Consider the following 20,808-nt stretch of genomic DNA (forward strand, 5'->3'; position numbering starts at 1 on the left):
GCCCCCAACAATACACCGTTTCCCAACATGGGACTTACCGCTTGTACTGCAGGCCCTAACCAGTCCCCCGTTCGAACCTCTACGTGAGGTTCCCCTACATCTGTTATCCCTTAAAACGGCATTTTTGGTAGCCATCACATCGGCAAAGAGAGTGTCAGAATTATCAGCTTTGTCAATTAGGCCAGACTTGTGCGTTTTTCACCTGGACAGGGTGGTACTACGCCTGGACCTGACTTTCCTGCCTAAAGTCAACACAGTATTTCATCGAACTCAAGAGATCACTTTGCCGGATTTTTGAACTCATGACTCACACCCTTTGGAAGTGAGATGGCCCTTAAAATATACCTCAAGCGTACAAGTACATTTCGAATGATAGAATCCCTATTTATGTCCTATTTCCCACCTTCCATGAGATCTAGGGTCTCGCCTAGAACAATTAGTCGTTGGATTAGTGCTTGCATCATCTCAGCGTACCAAGCAAGTTCCACATCACCGCCCAAGGGCATCACAGCCCACTCCACTAGAAGTGTAGCCACTGCAGCAGCATGGGCGAAACGAGCACCGATTGAGGACATTTGTCGCGCAGCAACCTGGGCTGCCCCCAATACATTCATCAAACATTACCATCTCGATGTGTATGCTTCAGCCGAGGCAGCATTCGGACGCAGAATGCTGCAGAGGGTGTGCAAAGTTCCTGCGCTCCTGGTCCAACCTGTTCCCGCCCTAGTTCATTAAGCTTGGGTATATCCCATGTTGGACTCTCCGTAGCAGTGCAGTGGAGAAGAACCGGCGAACTTACCTGAACGGTCTTCTCGATGCACTGCAAGGAGAGTCCAAACCCTCTTGGCCATTGGCCAAGGGGCACAGTTCAGTGCCTTAGTTTACTTATGTTAATTACAGTTAATAAAAGTTCTTGGTTTACTTACACTATGACTTCAATTTATTATAGACTGGCCCACTAAGGGCAGCATGGGGGCGGGACCTGTTATTTATACTAATTTTTAACTCAGTCCCAGCAGGAGAATTTCTGGGCTGCTAAATTGACTGGTGGAACTCCCTGCCTCACAACATGGTAATCCTTAAAAAGCTAATTTGGGAAACCAATCAGATTTGTCCTCACAAAAGGGGTAGGAGAGACAGCTAGGTAACATCCTCTTAGCAAAGGACAGAAGTGAAGTTACTGGTTACTGTCTGGGGCCCCTTTATGACCTGGTTGTCATGGTAATCTGTGGAATTTTTACGATGCGTGGAGCACTAATGACAAAATAAAGTGTTTACCGAGAGAAGCAAAAACTCTGAGGCCTCAGAAGTGGGGGTAGGGGGCTAGCCCCGCCCTCCACTCATACACTTTTAACAAGAGTTGAAAGGGACCTTGGAGGTCATCCAGTCCCACCCCGCCCCTTCCATCCATACACATTTGACAAATTCTGAGCTGCTAAATTGGCCGGGGAACTCACTGCTACATGATCCTCTCTCAAACTCCCTTTGCATTTCTCTCTCTCTCTCTCTCTCTCCAGAATCCCTTCCAACTCTTGTTAATTTGTACAGGTGGAGGGTGGGAGGGTGGTCACAGACTTCCGAGGTCCTTTCCAACACTTGTTAATTTGTATGGGAATCTGAAGAGGTCACCGACTTGATCAGGGAGTTGGACTAATGACCTCTGGTGTCTCCTTAAACTCTGTTGTTCTGTAGAAATCTCCTGCTTGAGAAAGGTTGGACTATATGACCTCTATGGTCCCTTCCATCTCTCAGATTCTGTAGAAATCTGCTTGAGAAGGGGGTTGGATTAGATTATCTCTATGATTATAGATGATCTCCTTAATATCCCATCCAATTCTGTAAGGGTCTCCTGCTTGAGAAGGGGGTTGGACTAGATGCCAGCAAGTTTATTTTCTCATAACCACTTGTTCCTTTTGCATCAGCCTCCATGCATCGTAAAAATTCCATAGATCCACTTTGGGGACTCTCCAAGGTCCCTTCAAACTCTTGTTAAATGTGAATGGGTGGAGGGTGGAGGTGGCCCCTAACCCCACTTCTGAGGCCTCAAAGTTTTTGCCACTTTCTTTTGTCATAAGTGCTTAACGCATTGTAATAATTCCACAGATTACCATGATGAGCAGGTCATAAAGGGGCCCAGACCGTAACCAGTAACTTCACTTCTGTCCTTTGCTAAGAGGATGCTACTTAGCTCTCTCCCCCACCCACCCCTTTAGAACCAATCTGATTGGTTTCCCAAATTAGCTTTTTAAGGATTATTATGTTGTGAGGCAGGAGTTCCACCAGCCAATTTAGCAGCCCAAAAATTTGACTGGGAGACCAATTCTCTTGCTTGTGAAGAGGGTTGGACAAGATGGCCTCTGAGGTCCCCTCCATCTCTATCATTCTGTTTCAATCTCCTGTTTGAGCAGTGGTTGGACTAGATGGCCTCTGAGATCCCCCCCAGCTCTATCATTCTGTATCAGCCTCCTGCTTGAGTTTTGGGTCAGACTAGGTGGCCTCTGAAATCCCTTCCATCTCTATGATTCGATAACAGTCTCCTGCATGAGAAGTGGTTCAGACTAGAACTGGTGTATGTGTGTGTATGAAAGGGCTCCCAAAGCCCCCTCCCCCTGACTTTGCGGTCTCTCCACATGAACAGAGAAGGGGGTGAAAAATGCATGGGATCGTCTAGATGCCCAGAGCATGAACGGACCTCTCTCTCTGCAAACAGGGAGGGATCATTATCCAACTCTTTTTCCACCAAAGCCCCGTTCCCCCACACTTTGGGGACTCTCCACATGAACAGAGGAGGGGGTGAAAAAGGCATGGGATCGTCTAGATGCCCAGAGCATGAACGGACCTCTCTCTCTGCAAACAGGGAGGGATCATTAGCAATCCAACTCTTTTTCCCGCAAAGCCCCGTCCCCCCCCCTACACTTTGGGGACTCTCCACATGAACAGAGGAGGGGGTGAAAAAAACATGCGATTGTCTAGATGCCCAGAGCATGAACGGACCTCTCTCTCTACAAACAGGCAGGGATCATTAGCCCTCCAACTCTTTTTCCCCTAAAGCCCCCTCCCCCCACAATTTGGGGACTCTCCACATGAACAGGAGGGGTGAAAAAGGCATGGGATCGTCTAGATGCCCAGAGCATGAACGGACCTCTCTCTCTCTCTCTGCAAACAGGGAGGGATTATTAGCCCTCCAACTCTTTTTTCCCAAAAGCCCCCTCCCCCACACTTTGGGGACTCTCCACATGAACAAAAAGGGTGTGTGAAAAGAGCATCGGATCGTCTAGATGCCCACAGCATGAACGGACTTCTGTCTCTGCAAACAGGGAAGGATAACTCAAGAGGAGGCAAACTCTCCCATTCTTTCCTTCCTAAAGTAGCATTTTGTTAGGACCGTTCTGATTGGATGGTGGCAAAGTGTCCCATGTGGCTAAAAGGCTGTGGGTGAATGTAGATTTTTGTGACGAAAGGGCTGGGACGAATAGCTAGGGGCCTTTTGGCAAGGGAGATAATGCAGTGGCAGATCAGCTGCAATGGAAGAAAGAACTTCATCCAACTGGCGGAGGCAAAAAGTCCCATCCCCTTCCAACTATGGTAACATTCTATTATAGTTCTATTAAATTATTTTCATATGCCAGTTTTGGAAAAGAATACACATCTTAAATTATACAAAACATTCTACATCTTAATATTAACAATAAATTCTAATATCAGAGAATAGTTTTGTCAAATAAATGTTTTTCTGATCTTATTTTAATCACGTTTTTTTTCTTTTTTCTCTAACCACCAATAGAACCTCTCCCAACACTTATATAAGTCCGATTCTTCCTTATTTTTGATTTCTAATGTTAACTTATCCATTTCTGCACAGAGCATGACTTTTTCTATGATCTCTTCCTCCTGAGGGATTTCTTCATTCTTCCAATATTGGGCATAAATTAACCTGGCTGCAGTAGTTATTTGGATAATCAAATATATTTGGTGTTTTTCTAATTTTTTCTGGCATATTCCTAGCAAAATGCTTTCTGGATTTTTTTCTATTTTAATGCCTAAAATTTCTTCCAGCCAATTTGTAATTGTATTCCAGAAACATTTTGCTTTGTCATACTTCCACCAAAGATGGTAATAAGAGCCAATTTCACTTTTACATTTCCAACATTTTGATAGGCATTTTTTGTCAATTCTGGCTAATTGTACAGGTGTTATATGCCATCTATAGAACATTTTGAACCAATTCTCTTTGTAAGATGCGGCTAAAGTCATTTTTAAGTTTCTTTCCCATGCTTTTTGCCAGATTTCAAATTCTATAGTGTATCCAAAATTTTGTTCCCATTTCCTCATATTTAACTTTATTTTTCCCTTTTCCTCATCCTGAGAAAGTAGATAGCGATATATTTTCTGGATTGTTTTTTCCTGGGGCCCTAACAATAATTTGTCTAATATATTTTCTTTCTGAATTCCTAAATCTCTCTTATCCTTTTCATATTTAGATTTAATCTGTAAGTATTCCCACCATTCTAACTTAATTTCTTCTTTTTCTAATTCCCATCTTTAATACTCCCATCCTCTTTAAATATAGTTAAAGAGGATGAGGCAGACTTTTACTCATTGACTATAGCCCTTACATCATTACTAAACCATAGCGGTTTCTTCTTCCTTTTGTCTTTACTAATTTGCCTTACATACAGTCCAGTGCCTTTTAAGATGGCTTTTTTAATACAGTCCAATACTTAAATTCTTTAATTCAAATTCATTATTTGTATGCTGCCCCAAGTATTCGGAGAAGGGTGGCATACAAATCTAAATAATAATAATAATAATAATAATAATAATAATAATAATAATAATAATAATAATAATAATAATAATAAAAAAATATTCCCCCATTTCATTTAAATTTGTTTTTCTGAAATCCAGTACTTTGGTTGTAGTATAGGATTGCTCAAAATCAGTTTTTACATCAAACCACAAACAAAGGTGGTCACTGCAACCTAAATTTTTATATCACTTGTCAGGACAGCACTTGTATCACAACAGCATTTTTGGCCATTTCATTTGTCATCATTAAGCAAATCCTGGGATGTTGTTAAGTGAAACATTGTATATTTGCTATTTAGAACATCTTTGCAATCATGCTACTAGTGAAGAACATAAATAACAATTGTACGATTACAGGTTGCTATGACGTAATTGCATATCCAGTGACCAGATCACAATTATATGATTGCTGGGATGCTGCAATAAATGGAATTTTGAGGACTGGTCATAAGTACTACTTGTTCAGTAACTCTGCGGAGAGGGGCGGCATACAAATCTAAATAAATAAATAAATAAATCTAAATAAATAAATAAACTCATTAACTAGGCACCAATGTATTCCTAGCACTGCAATACCAAATGTATTTATTTTTTCTCTCCATTGTATCCAGATTGTTGCTGTTCACCCTCAGTTTGTGAGAACACATTGTAAGCAGTTTGTAACAGGAGGAAACAAAGTAAGTCTTCTCATTGCAGAATTCAGTTTGGCCCAAATAAGGGGATTTATGACAAAGATAATTGCTTAGAAATCTCAGGTTTACTGATTGTAACTTTAATGAGAAGCTTTTTAGAAGCCATATTTTAAAATTCATATATTATTATTTATATTATATCGTATCGTATCGTATCATATATCATATCATATTATATTATATTATATTATATTATATTATATTATATTATATTATATTATATTACGATATGATTAGATTAGATTATTCCATTCCATTTCATTACATTACATTGGCAAGTCAAGCTTATGTTTTCTTTCCTTCATATAGTATACAGAGGTACGCAGAGCCATCTTTCCAGGCATGTGGAACCATCACCTGTTGCTCTTCCGGGTTCCAGCAAGCCAGTCAGCTTGTTTTTATGTGCACTGCCACTCCTGAAACCAGAAGAGCAGCTGTCCATTGTACATGCATGCTCCAGGAAGACCATCTTCCTGTTTCAGGAATGCGCATGGGCATCGGCCACTTGATCTCCTGGTTTCTGGCACGTATGCTTGTGCAATAACCAGCAATGGCAATGGCTGGCTGGCACACTGCCTCTGGTTGTTCCTCCTGTGCAGCTCCGCTGCTCCAAAAGAGCAGTAGTAGTGACAGATGCAGGGTAAAGGCAAGAGCACCTGGCCGGCTTGGACATTTGGAGGAGGAGGTGCCACTGAGGCAACATAAGTTAAAAGCAGCTGGCGGGGTTGGGTGCCAGCTTGCAGTTCCCAAGAGGGGAGGACCTCATGGGCTGGGCTATGACTGCTCATTGGCACTTGTGTGGCTGGTGGCAGATTGTGGTTCTGCTGGCATCACCAGGGCAAAAACATGCAGCCCTGCTTAGGTGTCACTGTGCTTTTAGCCTGCAAGACCAACCAGGAGGAGGAGGAGGTGCTGCCGCCTCCCCATAATACAAGTGTACCAAGATCTAGAGGATGAAGTTGGGCCAGCAGACTGGGGGGGGGGGGAGCAGGAGCTTTATCACCACTGCTACTGCAGTTTCTGCTGCTGTGAACCATGCAGGCATCTCCCCAGTTGCCTTGCTTGGGTGCCAGATGAGAGGCAGGCAGTAGCCAAAGCCGCCCGTGTGAGTGAGGGAGTAGTTCCTCTCACAAGGATGCTGGGGGTTGGGAGTACATACTGTCCCACACCTGGGGTGGGGAATCAATGAGCCAAATGTTTTTCCAGTGGCTGCCAGAATCTTTCTCCCTTCAATCCTTTCCCTTCCTCCTTAAACAAAGCAGCTTCTCTGAGCCATTCCCTGAAACTCAATTGTGTGATCCAGCTCTGAGTATTTATCCTCTCTTACTAGGGGTAAACAAAGAGCAGCTGGTGGGGTTGGGAGAAAGAAAGAGGAAGGGAGAGAGTTTGGATCAGTTTCTGCCCTCCCCTCATCTCTCCCATCTTTTCCCCTGCTTGAGAAGCGTGAGGAGTTGTTTAGTTGGCTCAGATAGGATTAGCTACCAGACGGGAAGCTGCAATGAATTCCAAGCTGGCAGATTGGCTCAGGGTAGGGTGGGCAAGAGAGCAACGCAGTCCCCATGTTTTGATGACATGGGACTCTGAGTGCATGAAAAAGAAAGGCCATTGGGAGAAACATTTTTCAGACAGCTGCGAAGAGTCATCATGTCTCCTTTTAGACCTGTAATCACTCTGCTTAGGAGGGAAACTGTCAGTTGGGCACCCAGACAGGTCTCTTCTACCCACCCCACCCCTTGCTGTTACTACGTGGCAGACAGTTTCAACACTTCACTTGGGTAGGTGCAGGAGTGTACGAAGGTCAGGCTGCTGCTGGGTGAACCCAAAAGCAAAACCACTTTTTCCAGACCTGCAACGTGATTAAATTTCTCTTGGGAGCAGCCCTCTTTTCCCTCTTCCTCCCCCCACACCATGGGTCACATGGCAGCAGGCAAGCATTTGCGAGAGGCGGGTGCTGAGCAGACTAGAAGGCCTTGGACGGCTAGAAGGGTGTTTGCTTCTCGGCTGTGAGATGCCTTCCAGGAAGCAGGGCCAGAGAAAAGTGCGAGGATGTGCTCAACCCCAGTGAACACAGCTGCCTCAGTGCCCTCTGTTCCTTGTTGGCTGCTCCCAAGTGTATCTGCGGGCAGAGTGTAGGATTGTTCCAAGGAAAGTGCAGCAGCAGGCTTGGTGGCTTGCTTTTCTGTTATCCTGCCAGCTGGCTGGCTGGACGCAGTCTGGAGAGAGACAGTGGCAGGTGGAGGAGTTGCTGTTGCCTCTGCAAAGGCAAGCCATTTGTGCTTAGAAAGGTTGGTCCAAAACTGGGTGTGTGGGGGCCATGTGTGGTGGATGCATGCATGCATGCATGCCCAGTACAGGGTTCATGCATGGTGCAGGGCACATATATGTGTGGAGAGTGCGCACAGGTGTGTGTGCGCATGCAGAGGGACACTCATCCAATTATGGGTGCTGGCATATGGGAGTGCTGCTGCACGTGCATGTGTGTATACTTGTCAGAGAACCAAATAGCATCTAGAAATAAATCACATTCCACTCCTGTGCTCTCACACAAAGTTTGATTTATTAGCAAAGCCATGTTGGATTCGTAACTATCATTCCAACACTAAATTCTCTTCAGTTCCCCATCCAGGTTAATGTTTATTTCACATCCCCACACCCACAGTGCAAGTGCAATCACGTGGACCAATCCGATGCAGGGATTCATTGGCTTCCTCATTTGTTCAGGTGACCTTGGACTCTGTGTAAAGGAATGTGTGGTGGTTATCAATTTCTCTCTCTCTCTCACTCATCCCATTTCCCTATCGTTGTGCTAACTGTGGCAGGCCAAAGACTCTAACTTCACATAATTACTTTGGGCCTCAGAGGTGGCCCCCCTTTTGCAAAGACTCATCCCCTGGAACGATAGAATAAAACATAGGGGTTAGTACCTCCTTCAAACCATTCTACCTCCCCCTCTGGGATCCTTTGGCTTGTTCAGGTAATTTTCATGGAACTGCTTGACTAACCTATCAGCCTTGACATCCTGACTCTTTACCCAGGTAGCCTCCAGCAGAGGGTACTCCTTCCAATGAATAGGGTACTGTAAATTACCCCAGGAAATGCAGGAATCCAATTTTTTTTTCACTTCATAGTGGGATTCCCCCGTATCACTACATGGGGAGGGAGCAGCTGTGCGTGGGGCCTAATGTTGAACCTGATCATCGGCTTAAGCACGCTGCAGTGAAATACAGAGTGGATCCTTCCTATGATTCTAGGCAACACAAGCTGCATTGTGACCGGGTTGATTACTTTCACAATTGGGAAAGGGCCTAGGAATTTAGGATCTAGCTTTTTGCTAGGCATCCTTAACTGAATGTATTTGGTAGATAGGAAAAGCTTATCCTCCCCGTCGGCTCTAACCCTTTTCCAGAGACTAGCAAGAGAAAAACCCCTCCGCGGGAGGAGCCAGATGGGTCCTTAGCAGTGGCTGCGATGAAAGAAGGAACACTTGCAGGTCTCCAGAGGGTACCCTTGAAATACAGAGATTTGGAAAAAGTTTTCATTGCAATGAACTGCCCCCTCACAGATCAACAAATTGTGCAATAGAATTTAAACCAGGGGCAACTCTCCCAAAATGTAGAATGTACGCAATGTCACCAACGGAATTGGGAGAGCTGAGAAAATACATAGACACCAACCTGAAAAAGGGGATTCATTCAGCCTGCCAATTCGAGGACAGCAGCCCCAGAGGGAGGAGTTCCTCTCTCGGAAATATGCCCAGCCGGGTTTCAGATATGGCATCAGCCTCGACCCCAGGAAAGAGGGGGGGAGTGGCTATTGTAGCCAAGGAGAACCTTCGCCTGCGTAGACTCGTTGCCCCTGAGATTGCGGGTTGTGAGTCACTCCTTTTGAGGTTGGATTTGGGGGTTCAGGTGGGCTTGTTACTCACGTATCTGCCTCCCAGCTGCGTGTCAACAGCCCTGCTTGTGCTACTCAAGGTAGCCCTGCCTGTGCTGCTCGAGGAGGTGGCTGGGTTGGCGGTGGAGTTCCCTGGACTCATTGTCCTGGGAGACTTCAATCTGCCGTCACTCAGCGGTTCCTCTGGATTAGCACAGGAGGTCATGGCCACCATGACAGCCATGGACCTGACACAAGTAGTTCAGTGTCCGACTCACGAGGGCGGACATACACCCGACATGATATTCCTCTTGGAGCAATTGAATAATGGTCTGAGACTAAGGGGCTTAGAAGAATTGCCTTTGTCATAGTCAGACCATTTTCTACTGCGGCTTGATTTCCTGGCTCCAATCCTCCCCCGCAGGGAGGCGGAACCGATTAGGAGGTTCCACCCTAGACGCCTGATGGACCCTGAGGGCTTTCAGAGGGCGCTTGGGGTTTTACCAGATTCATTCGTCCACAGCTCGGCAGAGTCTCTTGCTGAGGCCTGGAACAAGGCTGCAGCGGAGGCTCTCGACCGAATTGCGCCATTGCAACCTCTCTGTGGCACTAGACCCCGTAGAGCTCCATGGTTCAACGAGGAGCTCTGGGAGTTGAAACGCCAGAAGAGATGTCTAGAGAAGCGATGGAGGAAGAGTAAGTCTGAATCCGACCGAACACTTGTAAGAGCTTTTATTAAGACCTACAAAGTGGCGCTCAAGGTGGCAAGATGCATGTACCATGCCACCTTGATTGCATCAGCAGAATCCTGCCCGGCTGCTCTGTTTAGGGTGACCCGCTCCCTTCTAAATCAGGGGGGAGTTGGGGAGCCCTTGCAGGGTAGTGCCGAGGAATTTAACTGGTTTTTCACTGATAAAGTCACTTGGATCCGGGCTGATCTCGACTCCAATTACATAGCAGTATTGGCTGACAATGAGTCAGTCGAGGTGACTGGAGCTAAACTTCTTTGTCCATCAGTCTGGGAGGAGTTTGACTTGGTGACACCTGATGAAATGGACAAGGCCATCGACCATGGTATCCTTCTGCACCGGCTGGAGGGGTTGGGACTGGGAGGCACTGTTCTCCAGTGGTTCTCCTCCTACCTCTCCGGTCGGTCACAGTCAGTGTTAGTGGGGGGTCAGAGGTCGACCTCTAGGTGTCTCCCTTGTGGGGTACCTCAGGGGTCAGTCCTCTCTCCCCTGCTATTTAATATCTACATGAAACCGCTGGGTGAGATCATCCAAGGGCATGGGGTGAGGTATCATCAGTACACTGATGATACCCAGCTTTACATCTCCACCCCATGTCCAGTCAATGAAGCAGTGGAAGTGATGTGCCGGTGCCTGGAGGCTGTTGGGGCCTGGATGTGTGTCAACAGACTCAAGCTCAACCCTGATAAGACGGAGTGGCTATGGGTTTTGCCTCCCAAAGACAATTCCATCTGTCCGTCCATCACCCTGGGGGGGGGGAAATATTGACCCCCTCGGAGAGGGTCCGCAACTTGGGTGTCCTCCTCGATCCACAGCTCACATTAGAGAAACATCTTTCAGCTGTGGCGAGGGGGGCGTTTGTCCAGGTTCGCCTGGTGCACCAGTTGCGGCCCCATTTGGACCGGGAGTCACTGCTCACAGTCATTCATGCCCTCATCACCTCGAGGCTCGACTACTGTAATGCTCTCTACATGGGGCTACCTTTGAAAAGTGTTCGGAAACTTCAGATCGTGCAGAATGCAGCTGCAAGAGCTATCATGGGCTTTCCTAAATACGCCCATGTCACACCAACACTCTGCAGTCGGCATTGGTTGCCGATCAGTTTCCGGTCACAATTCAAAGTGTTGGTTATGACCTATAAAGCCCTTCTTGGCACCGGACCAGGGTATCTATGAGACCGCCTTCTGCCGCACGAATCCCAGCGACCTGTTAGGTCCCACAGAGTTGACCTTCTCCGGGTCCTGTCAACTAAACAATGTCGTTTGGCGGGACCCAGGGGAAGAGCCTTCTCTGTGGTGGCCCCGACCCTTTGGAACCAACTCCCCCCAGATATCAGAGTTGCCCCCACCCTCCTTGCCTTTCGTAAGCTCCTTAAAACCCACTTCTGTCGTCAGGCATGGGGGAATTGAGACTTTCCCTCCCCCTAGGCTTATAAAATTTATGCATGGCATATTAGTATGTATGATTGGTTTCTAAAATGGGGTTTTAAATTAACTTAAATATTAGATTTGTTTACATTGTATTATTGCTGCTGTTAGCCGCCCCGAGTCTGCGGAGAGGGGCGGCATACAAATCTGATTAATAAATAATAAAATAATAAAAATAAATACAAATCGAATAAATTATTATTATTAATTATTATTATTAAAACTTTAGAAAGGAACTTACAAGACCCAACCAATAATAAGACATTAAACTTGCTAACAGAAAGCAGACACAAAGTAAATATCAACAAGAACACATTAGAAATATAAAGCAAGCTAAACAAATATACTTTGAAATGGCTAGCAAACCAGGCAGATGGCTCTCCCAAAAGATTAAAAAGAGTAAAAGTGATAGAGTACTATACCAATTAGTAGATAAAAATGGACTGGTTCAACACATGGAACAACGGAAAAAAGAAATCACATTTGATTTGATTACTATAAAAACTTATACAAACAAGACCCAGTAGAAACTTCAAAAACAACAAAATACCTAACTGATAATAATACTATACAAATTGAGGATTCAGATAGACGAATGGTGAATGATAAGATCACCATCCAGGATCTCCAACAAGCCTTAAAATGATAAAAGAACAACAAATCACCAGGTCCGGATGGCTTTCCAGGCGAATTTTATAAAGAGATTAACAAAACTTTTGAACCCATCCTTATAGAAGTATATAATGAAATTCTGAAGCAAGCTAAAATACCTGACACATGGAGGGAATCATATATCACTGTACTATAATTTCAAAAGAAGGGCTTGAGAAAGATAAAATCCAGAATTATAGACCCATATCGTTGTTAAACGCAGACTATAAAATCTTTATGTCAATACTGGCAGAAAGAACAAAAAAACTTTTAAATAAAATAATAAATACATACCAATGCAGTTTCTTACCACAAAGACAAATAAAACAATGCACTAGAACAGTCTTTGATATTCTGGAATATTGTGAGGTACATCCAGGGAGGCAAGTTGCTCTTGCCTTCCTAGATGCGCAAGAGGCATTTGACAATGTTAGTTGGCAATATTTATTAGAAATAATCAGAGCTTTAAAACTGGGTAACCATTTTGAAAATATAATTCACAATATATATACTTGTCAATTCACCGTGGTTATAATAAATAATGACATAACAAACTTAATCTCCATTGAAAAAGGGGTCTGCTAAGGTTGTCCGATGTCACCTCTTTTGTTCATTCTATCACAAGAAATATTATTAAACAAAATTCAGAACAATAAAAATGTAAAAGGGATTAACATAAAAGATGAAGAATATAAACTTCAGGCATATGCTGATGATGTTGTATTCTTCCTAGAAGACCCAATAAGCAATGGCCCAGAACTAATTATAGAAATTGAGACAGTTAATGAATTTTCGGGATTAAAAATCAATAAAGTCCCAACATATTTTAAAAATCATACAATTAGAGACTTCTTAATGGCAACATGGACAAAGATTAAAAAAGAACACTATTTTAAAATCCCAAGATGGTATTCCAGTATGGAAGCCCTTACACATCCCAATATCTTTCAAATCCAAAAACTGGTGAATTATAATCATATATTAGATGAGAAAGGAAATATAAAAACAAGACAACAATTAAAAAAACAAAATATTATTATTGATTGGTGTCCATACTCACAAATTCAGATAAAATGGCATAAAGATAAAAAGAATAATGGAATCCAGGAAAAAGACAGTTTATTAGGCAAATTAATATTAGGCCAGGAAATTTTTTTTATAACTAGGCTATATAATTTTTTAATTGAGTACAAAATGGAAACAGAAATAGTTAAAGGAAACATGACTAGTTGGACCAAAAATATAGGCCATAATATATATTTAGATCAATGGGAACTAATGTGGAAAAATGTTAAAATAACAAAATCGGTTCCATATAAAGAAAATATCCAAAAAATGTTTTATAGATGGCACTTAGCACCAGCCAGACTAGCCAAAATATATCCAAATTTGAAACCAAATTGTTGGAGGTGTAACAATAAAAATGGGACCTTTTTTCATTTATGGTGGACATGTCCCCATATGAAAAAGACATGGAAAAAACTTCAAGGATGGATTTTCGATATTACCACAATTACACTGAAATTAAAACCAGAGACCTTTCTTCTAGGCATAATAAATCAAAAACTTAGAAAAGACCATTATTATCTGATACAGCATATAATAAGTGCAACAAGAATTATAATAGCACAAAATTGGAAAAAAGAAGAAACACCATGAGAAAGAGAAATGATTAAAAAAAATATGACTGCGCAGAAATGGATAGATTAACCCCAAAACTTAAAAATAAAGAAGAATCAAAATATTATGAAATCTGGAATAAATTTTATGACTGGGTAGAATCAAGGAAAAAAAACAAAAACAATAACAATAACAATAATGGTAGTAAATAAACGAGGTTCTGAAAATCACTCTGAGATATAGAGTTAAGATCAATCCAATCTGACTCTAGATTAATTGTATGGCAGAACAAAAGTGTGATAACCGCTGATTCCATAAGCTGCACATTGATATTTAAAAGAAAATTGGAACTGTTAAGTTAACAGTTCAACAGGGGGGGGGGGAATCAAGGGCAGCGCTGTATAAAGTATCTATAAAATATTTAGAATTTAAGCATAACAACTATACAATAATGGTAATGCTCTAAAATGATATAAGATCTAAAATAACATATATCTGCTCTTTTTTAATCTCTGTAATATAATAAAAATTATTTTTCAAAATAAAAATCAATAAACAAAAAACTAAACCCATGACTAAAAATATGACCACAAAACAAGTAAAAGAAATAGAAAAAACGGCAAACTTCCAAATTACTAATAGCAGTGGTCCCCAAACTACGGCCTGCGGGACGCATGCGGCCCGCTGAGGCCATGTATCCAGCCCGCAGCAGTGCACAAGATTTTACACATAGATATAATAAGCTCCCAAATCTCCCGTCCACTCACCGCGGTCTGCTGCTGAGCGTCTGGCGGTGGCGAGGAGGAGGAGGAGGTGGAGAGCCAAGGGGCGGGGAGGAAAGTGGGCCTGCAATTGGCCCCTTTCTTTCTTGCCTTTAGGGAGAGGAATTGTTGCTGCTCCGCCATAGGGCAGAGGGACAGAGAGAAAGTAAGAAAGGACAGAGAGAAAGAGGGAGAGATAGACAGGGAGGGAGAAAGGAAGAGGGAGAGATAGAAAGAGAGTGAGAGAGAGAGAGAGAGAGAGAAAAGGAGAGGAAGGAAGAGAGAGAGAGAAAGAGAAAACTCGGCAAGGAGTTGGGGACTTGCTCTACTTCGCCTCCTCCTCCTCCCCCAGGGCGGCGTTAAGAAAACCAAAGGAAGGGAGACACACATACACACACACACACACACACTCAGCAGCACTTTTTTGGTAAGCCAAAAAAGTTTTTTTGGGAGAAATACCAAAGGGGTGAAGTGAGAGGGGGAGGGAATGTGAGAGAGAAATGTGAGAGAGAGAGAAAAAAAGAGAAAGAGAAAAATGAGAAAATGATGGAGGGAAAGAACGAGGGAGAGGAAAATGAAACAAATGAGAGAGAGAAGGAAAAAAGAGAGAGGGAAGAGAAATGGAAAGGAAGGAAGGAGGGAGGGAAGGAAGGAGAAATGGAGGGAACAAGGAAGGAAGAAAGGAAAGAAACAGAGGGAAGGAGAAATATTTATTTTAAATATTGTATTTGTCCCTATTTTGTTTTTTACATAACTTAAATAAGTTATGTGCAGTGTGCATAGGGATTTGTTGATAGGGTTTTTTTATAGTCCAGTCTTCCAACAGTCTGAGGGACAGTGAACTGGCCCCCTGTGTAAAAAGTTTGGGGACCCCTGACTAATAGGGTTAAATATTTAGGATTAACAATTACTAATAAGGTCTCATCTATTAAAAAAGATAATTATGAAAGACCCGCACAGGAAACTAAAACCAATCTTGAAAAATGGAGGAATTTACAAATATCCTTTCTAGGCAGAATAGCAGTAATTAAAATGAACATCCTTCCAAAATTTTTATATCTTTTTCAGACCGCCCCCATTAGCATAAATCAAAAGTTTTTCAGGGAAATTAATAAAACCATTTCAAAATTCATCTGGCAAAACAAACCTCGAATCAAATATACATATCTCCAGGATAATAAGAACAGAGGGGGACTAGGACTTCCAGATTTCAAACTATACTACTATGCAGCAGGCTTAACCTGGATAAAAGAGTGGATCAATCTTTCAAATAAAAGGGACCTCACATTGGAAGGACATGATTTACAGATGGGCTAGCATGCCCATCTATGGAAGGACTAAACCAAATCGCAATCGATATTCAATAGGCATTTAATCAGAAAATCTTTATTAAAATTTGGAATGAAATTAAAAAGAAACACTATATTAAAATTCCTAGATGGTTATCCACCATGGAAGCTATAGTGTACCCCAATCTGATCAATCCTAATAAAACTTTAAAATACAATGACATTTTACATCCAAATGGAGACCTAAAAACAAGGCAAGAACTGGAAGTACAAAACAATACGATAGACTGGTAGATATACTTACAAATAAATTCCAGATATAATAAAGATAAAGCTGCCCCCTGGTATTAATTCTTCGACTAACACCTTAGATAAAATACTGACAGGACATGAGGACAGATTAATAACCAAAATCTACCAACAACTGCTAGAACTTGATAGGCCAGAAAATATAGTTAAAGAATCTATGATTGCTTGGTCTAAAAATATTCAATATAGCATACACTTAGCTGATTGGGAAAAATCATGGAACACTATATGCAAAATCATGCTATCAGCTGCCTACAAAGAAAACTTCTATAAACTTTTTTACAGATGGTACATGCCCCCATCAAAACTCGCAAAGATTTATCTGAAATTGAATGATATCTGCTGGAAATGTAAGCAATGTGGTGATCCTGCCTGAAAATACAAAACGTTTGGAAAAATACTCATAAATGGCTTATAGAAATTACAAAAGAAAAGATAAGAGTTTACACTAGAAGGTATGCTTCTAGGAATTTGGAAAAAACAATACCCCCCAAAAATGTTATATCTTATGACGCATATAATTACCGAGATAAGAATCTCTATCGCGCAAATGTGAAAAAATGATCAGATTCCACCTGAAAATTTAATTATAGACAAATATATAGATGTGCGGAAATGGACCAAATGCCGAATGCAATTAATGGAATGAAAAGTAAAGATACCAATGAGACTTGGCAAAAATGGCATGAATGGATCCGCAACAAAAATCAAGTCTAACAATACAAAGTATCAGTGTACACAAACAGAAAGAAAATCAATATAAAAATATAAAGAGACACGGATATATGAAACAACTATTTATGTTTAATTATCGATTGCTATAAAACAAAGAATATCTTTACTTGTTTCATACAGTACATATAAGTGCATAGAGTTTAATTTAAGACAATGTGTAGAATTGACAATTCAAAATGTAGCAGATACGGAGTATGAACTGTTTAGAAATGTATATATGCTATTCTTTTTATTTTCAAAATCAATTAAAAATTTTTAAAAACAACAATTCACAAGACTCTCTCAATTCTGGGTCAAGGGCACTTTTAAAATATGGACCAAAGGTTTTTCTGGCCATTCTCTCAGCTTGCTGAGTCCATGGAGAGGCCATCTAATTTAAACCCAGTTTAGGGGCGGTAGGCAAAAAACAAGAGATGTAATGTGTGGTTGTGAATGAATTGGCTGACTGATTTATTATATACGTGGTTTTAGTAGTAATTTTTAATTAATTATATGCGTTGCGTTGCTTTGTATCCTGAGAGCCTCCCCGAGTCTTCGGAGAAGAGCGTTATACAAATCTAATTAATAAGAATAAGAATAAGAATAAGAACATAGAAGACTGACGGCAAAAAAAGACCTCATGATCCATCTAGTCTGCCCTTATACTATTTTTTTGTATTTTATCTTAGGATGGATATATGTTTATCCCAGGCATGTTTAAATTCAGTTACTGTGGATTTGCTGTTGTGAGCTGCCCCGAGTCTTCGGAGAGAGGCGGCATACAAATCGAATGAATGAATGAATGAATGAATGAATGAATGAATGAATGAATGAATAAATAAAATTTACCAACCATGTCTGCTGGAAGTTTGTTTCAAGGATCTACTACTCGTTCAGTAAAATAATGCTTTCTCATGTTGCTTTTGATCGTTCCCCCAACTAACCTCAGATTGTGTCCCCTTGTTCTTGTGTTCACTTTCTTATTAAAAACACTTCCCTCCTGAACCTTATTTAACCCTTTGACATATTTAAATGTTTCGATCATGGCCCCCCCTTTTCATAATGTCCTCCAGACTATGGAGATTGAGTTCATTAAGTCTTTCCTGATATGTTTTATGCTTAAGACCTTCCACCATTCTTGTAGCCCATCTTTGAACCCGTTCAATTTTGTCACTCCAGTGATACCTTGTCTTACAAACTTAATTGGTTCCAGGATGAGGTTCTTAAGGTGAAAAGTTTGTAAGACGAAACAATGTTTCCCATAGGAACCAATGGAAAAGCGATTAATGCGTGCAAGCCCAAAATTCACACCTTTTGCCAGCCAAAACGCCCGTTTTTGTGCTGCTGGGATTCCCCTGAGGCTCCCCTCCATGGGAAACCCCACCTCCAGACTTCTGTGTTTTTGCGATGCTGCAGGGGAATCCCAGCATCGCAAAAATGAGCTGGCAACGGAAGTCTGGAGGTAGGGTTTCCCAGTGAAGGGAGAATCAGTGAAATTGCAGCATCACAAAAACACGGAAGTCCTCGAAACCCCACCTCCAGACTTCTGTGTTTTTGTGAAGCTGTGACTTCGCTGAGGCTCTCCTCGCTGGGAAACTCTACCTCCGGACTTCCATTGCCAGCGAAGTGCCCATTTTTGCACTGGTGGGATTCCCCTGCAGCATCGCAAAAATGCGGAAGTCTGGAGGTGGTGTTTCCCATGGAGGGGAGGCTCAGGGGAATCCCAACAGTGCAAAAACGGGTGCGCTGGCAACAGAAGTTTGGAGGTGGGGCATGCCAGTGGAATTGGCTTGGGTTTGTAAGGTGAAAATAGTTTGTAAGAAGAGGCAAAAAAATCTTAAACCCCGGGTTTGTATCTCGAAAAGTTTGTATGACGAGGCGTTTGTAAGACGAGGTATCACTGTATCTTTTTGTAGGTGAGGTCTCCAGAACTGAACACAGTACAGTGGTACCTCGTGATACGAACCCCTCGTGATACGAACTTTTCAAGATACGAACCCAGGGTTTGGAAATTTTTTGCCTCTTCTTACGAACTTTTTTCACCTTATGAACCTTCCGCCGATCGCAAAAATGGTGCTCCGCTGGGCGCTGCCACCCAGCTGTAACCTTCTGAAACAGCCGGGCGCTTCTTGGTGGCCTCTGGAATCCTAACTTTTGCCGAACTTCCAGGTTCGGCGTTCGGGAGAAGTGCCCCCGCCCTGTCACCTTCTGAAACATTCGGGAGAATGCTTCTGGGCATTCTCCCGAATGCCAAACCCGGAAGTTCAGCAAAAGTTCGGGTTCAAGTTCAGGTTCTGGAGGCTGCCCAGAAGCGCCCGGCTGTTTCAGAAGGTTACAGCTGGGCGGCGCCACGGCCCAGCAGAGCGCCGTTTTTGTGATCAGCGGTGGCGTTTCAGGCCGGTCTGGAGGCTCAAACAGAGGAGGGAAATCCCAATAGGGAATTCCATGGGTGGAGCTTTGACGTCACGAAGACGTCCTTCCTGGAGGCCAAAGCCTCAAAGCTCCGGGAACGTCAAAACGTCAAAGCTCCAGGAACGTTTTGAATAAGGGTGGCTGAAAGAATAAAAGGCAGGGGATCCTGGAACGTTTTGAATAAGGGTGGCTGAAAGAAGAAAAGGCAGGGGATCCTGGAACGTTTTGAATATGGGTGGCCGAAAGAATAAAAGGCAAGGGATCCTGGAACGTTTTGAATAAGGGTGGCCGAAAGAATAAAAGGCAAGGGATCCTGGAACGTTTTGAATAAGGGTGGCTGAAAGAATAAAAGGCAGGGGATCCTGGAACGTTTTGAATGAGGGTGGCTGAAACAATAAAAGGCATGGCATCCTGGAACATTTTGAATAAGGGTGGCTGTCTTTTATTCTTTCAGCCACCCTTATTCAAAACGTTCCAGGATCCCCTGGGGTGGATGCCATCTGGACCCATTGCCTTATTTATCTTTAATCGTTCAAGTTCTTCTAAGACATCGGCTTCTAAGATCAATGGAGCTGAATCCGTACAGCTGGAAGCAATGCTATATCCATCTATAGTATTATATTGTAATGTGTCTTTTGAGAAAACTGAACAGAAGTAGCTATTGAAATGGTCAGCGATCTCCTTATTCCCATCAATGCATGCATTATTCCCAGTACTAAGCTTCATGATGCTGCAGTTTTTCTTCTTCCTATCACTAATATATCTGAAGAAGGTTTTATCCCCCTTCTTTACAGATTTGGCAATTTCTTCCTCTTTTGAGGCTTTAGCAGCATATATTAGCTGTTTCACCTCCTTCTGTCTCATTTTATACACCTCTCTATCAGCTATTCTTCCAGACTCTTTATACCTCCTATAGGCAGCCTTTTTTGTATTGACTATAGCCTTTTAAGATGGCCTTTTTTAATACAGTCCACTGGGTGCTCGCTGCTGCCATCCCCTCTAATTCATTCTTTAAATATTCCCCCATTGCATTAAAATTTGTTTTTCTGAAATCCAATACTTTGGTTGCAGTATAGGATTGCTCACAATCAGTTTTTACATCAAACCACAAACTTAGATGGTCACTGCAACCTAAATTTTCTCCCACCTTAACCTCTGAAACCCAATTCCCATTCGTAAAGACTAAATCTACAATATTCTCCCCTCTAGTCAGTGTCTTAACCAGCTGTGCCAGAGCTGCTCCTGTAAAGGCCTCTACTATATTCTTACTTTTGCATGTAAGGGCACTGGGGATATTCCAGTCAACATCAGGCATGTTGAAATCACCCATAACCACAATATCTCCCTTTACTGCCATTTGGGTAATTTCATCCACCATCTTGTTGTCATATTCCTCAGATTGCCCTGGAGGCCTATAGATCACCCCAATTCTAATGACAGAACATTCTTTATTTTTCATGCAAACCCAGAGAGTCTCCAGATCTCTACATGTATTTTGAATT

The 20,808-nt window shown here is 42.5% G+C and overlaps 1 protein-coding gene across 4 annotated transcripts in view; it reads left to right on the forward strand.

Moving 5' to 3' along the window:
• Positions 1-20,808, forward strand: part of VPS41 (VPS41 subunit of HOPS complex) — a 496,439-nt gene that overhangs the window by 201,795 nt on the left and 273,836 nt on the right. For all 4 annotated transcript variants that reach the window (XM_070726287.1, XM_070726291.1, XM_070726289.1 and 1 more), the window contains one exon: positions 5,421-5,486. In XM_070726287.1, coding sequence (XP_070582388.1) covers positions 5,421-5,486 — 66 coding nt within the window. The remainder of the gene's footprint in view (positions 1-5,420; positions 5,487-20,808) is intronic.

This window comes from Erythrolamprus reginae, chromosome Z, assembly GCF_031021105.1.
Source record: "Erythrolamprus reginae isolate rEryReg1 chromosome Z, rEryReg1.hap1, whole genome shotgun sequence".
NCBI classification, from domain to species: Eukaryota; Metazoa; Chordata; class Lepidosauria; order Squamata; family Dipsadidae; genus Erythrolamprus; species Erythrolamprus reginae.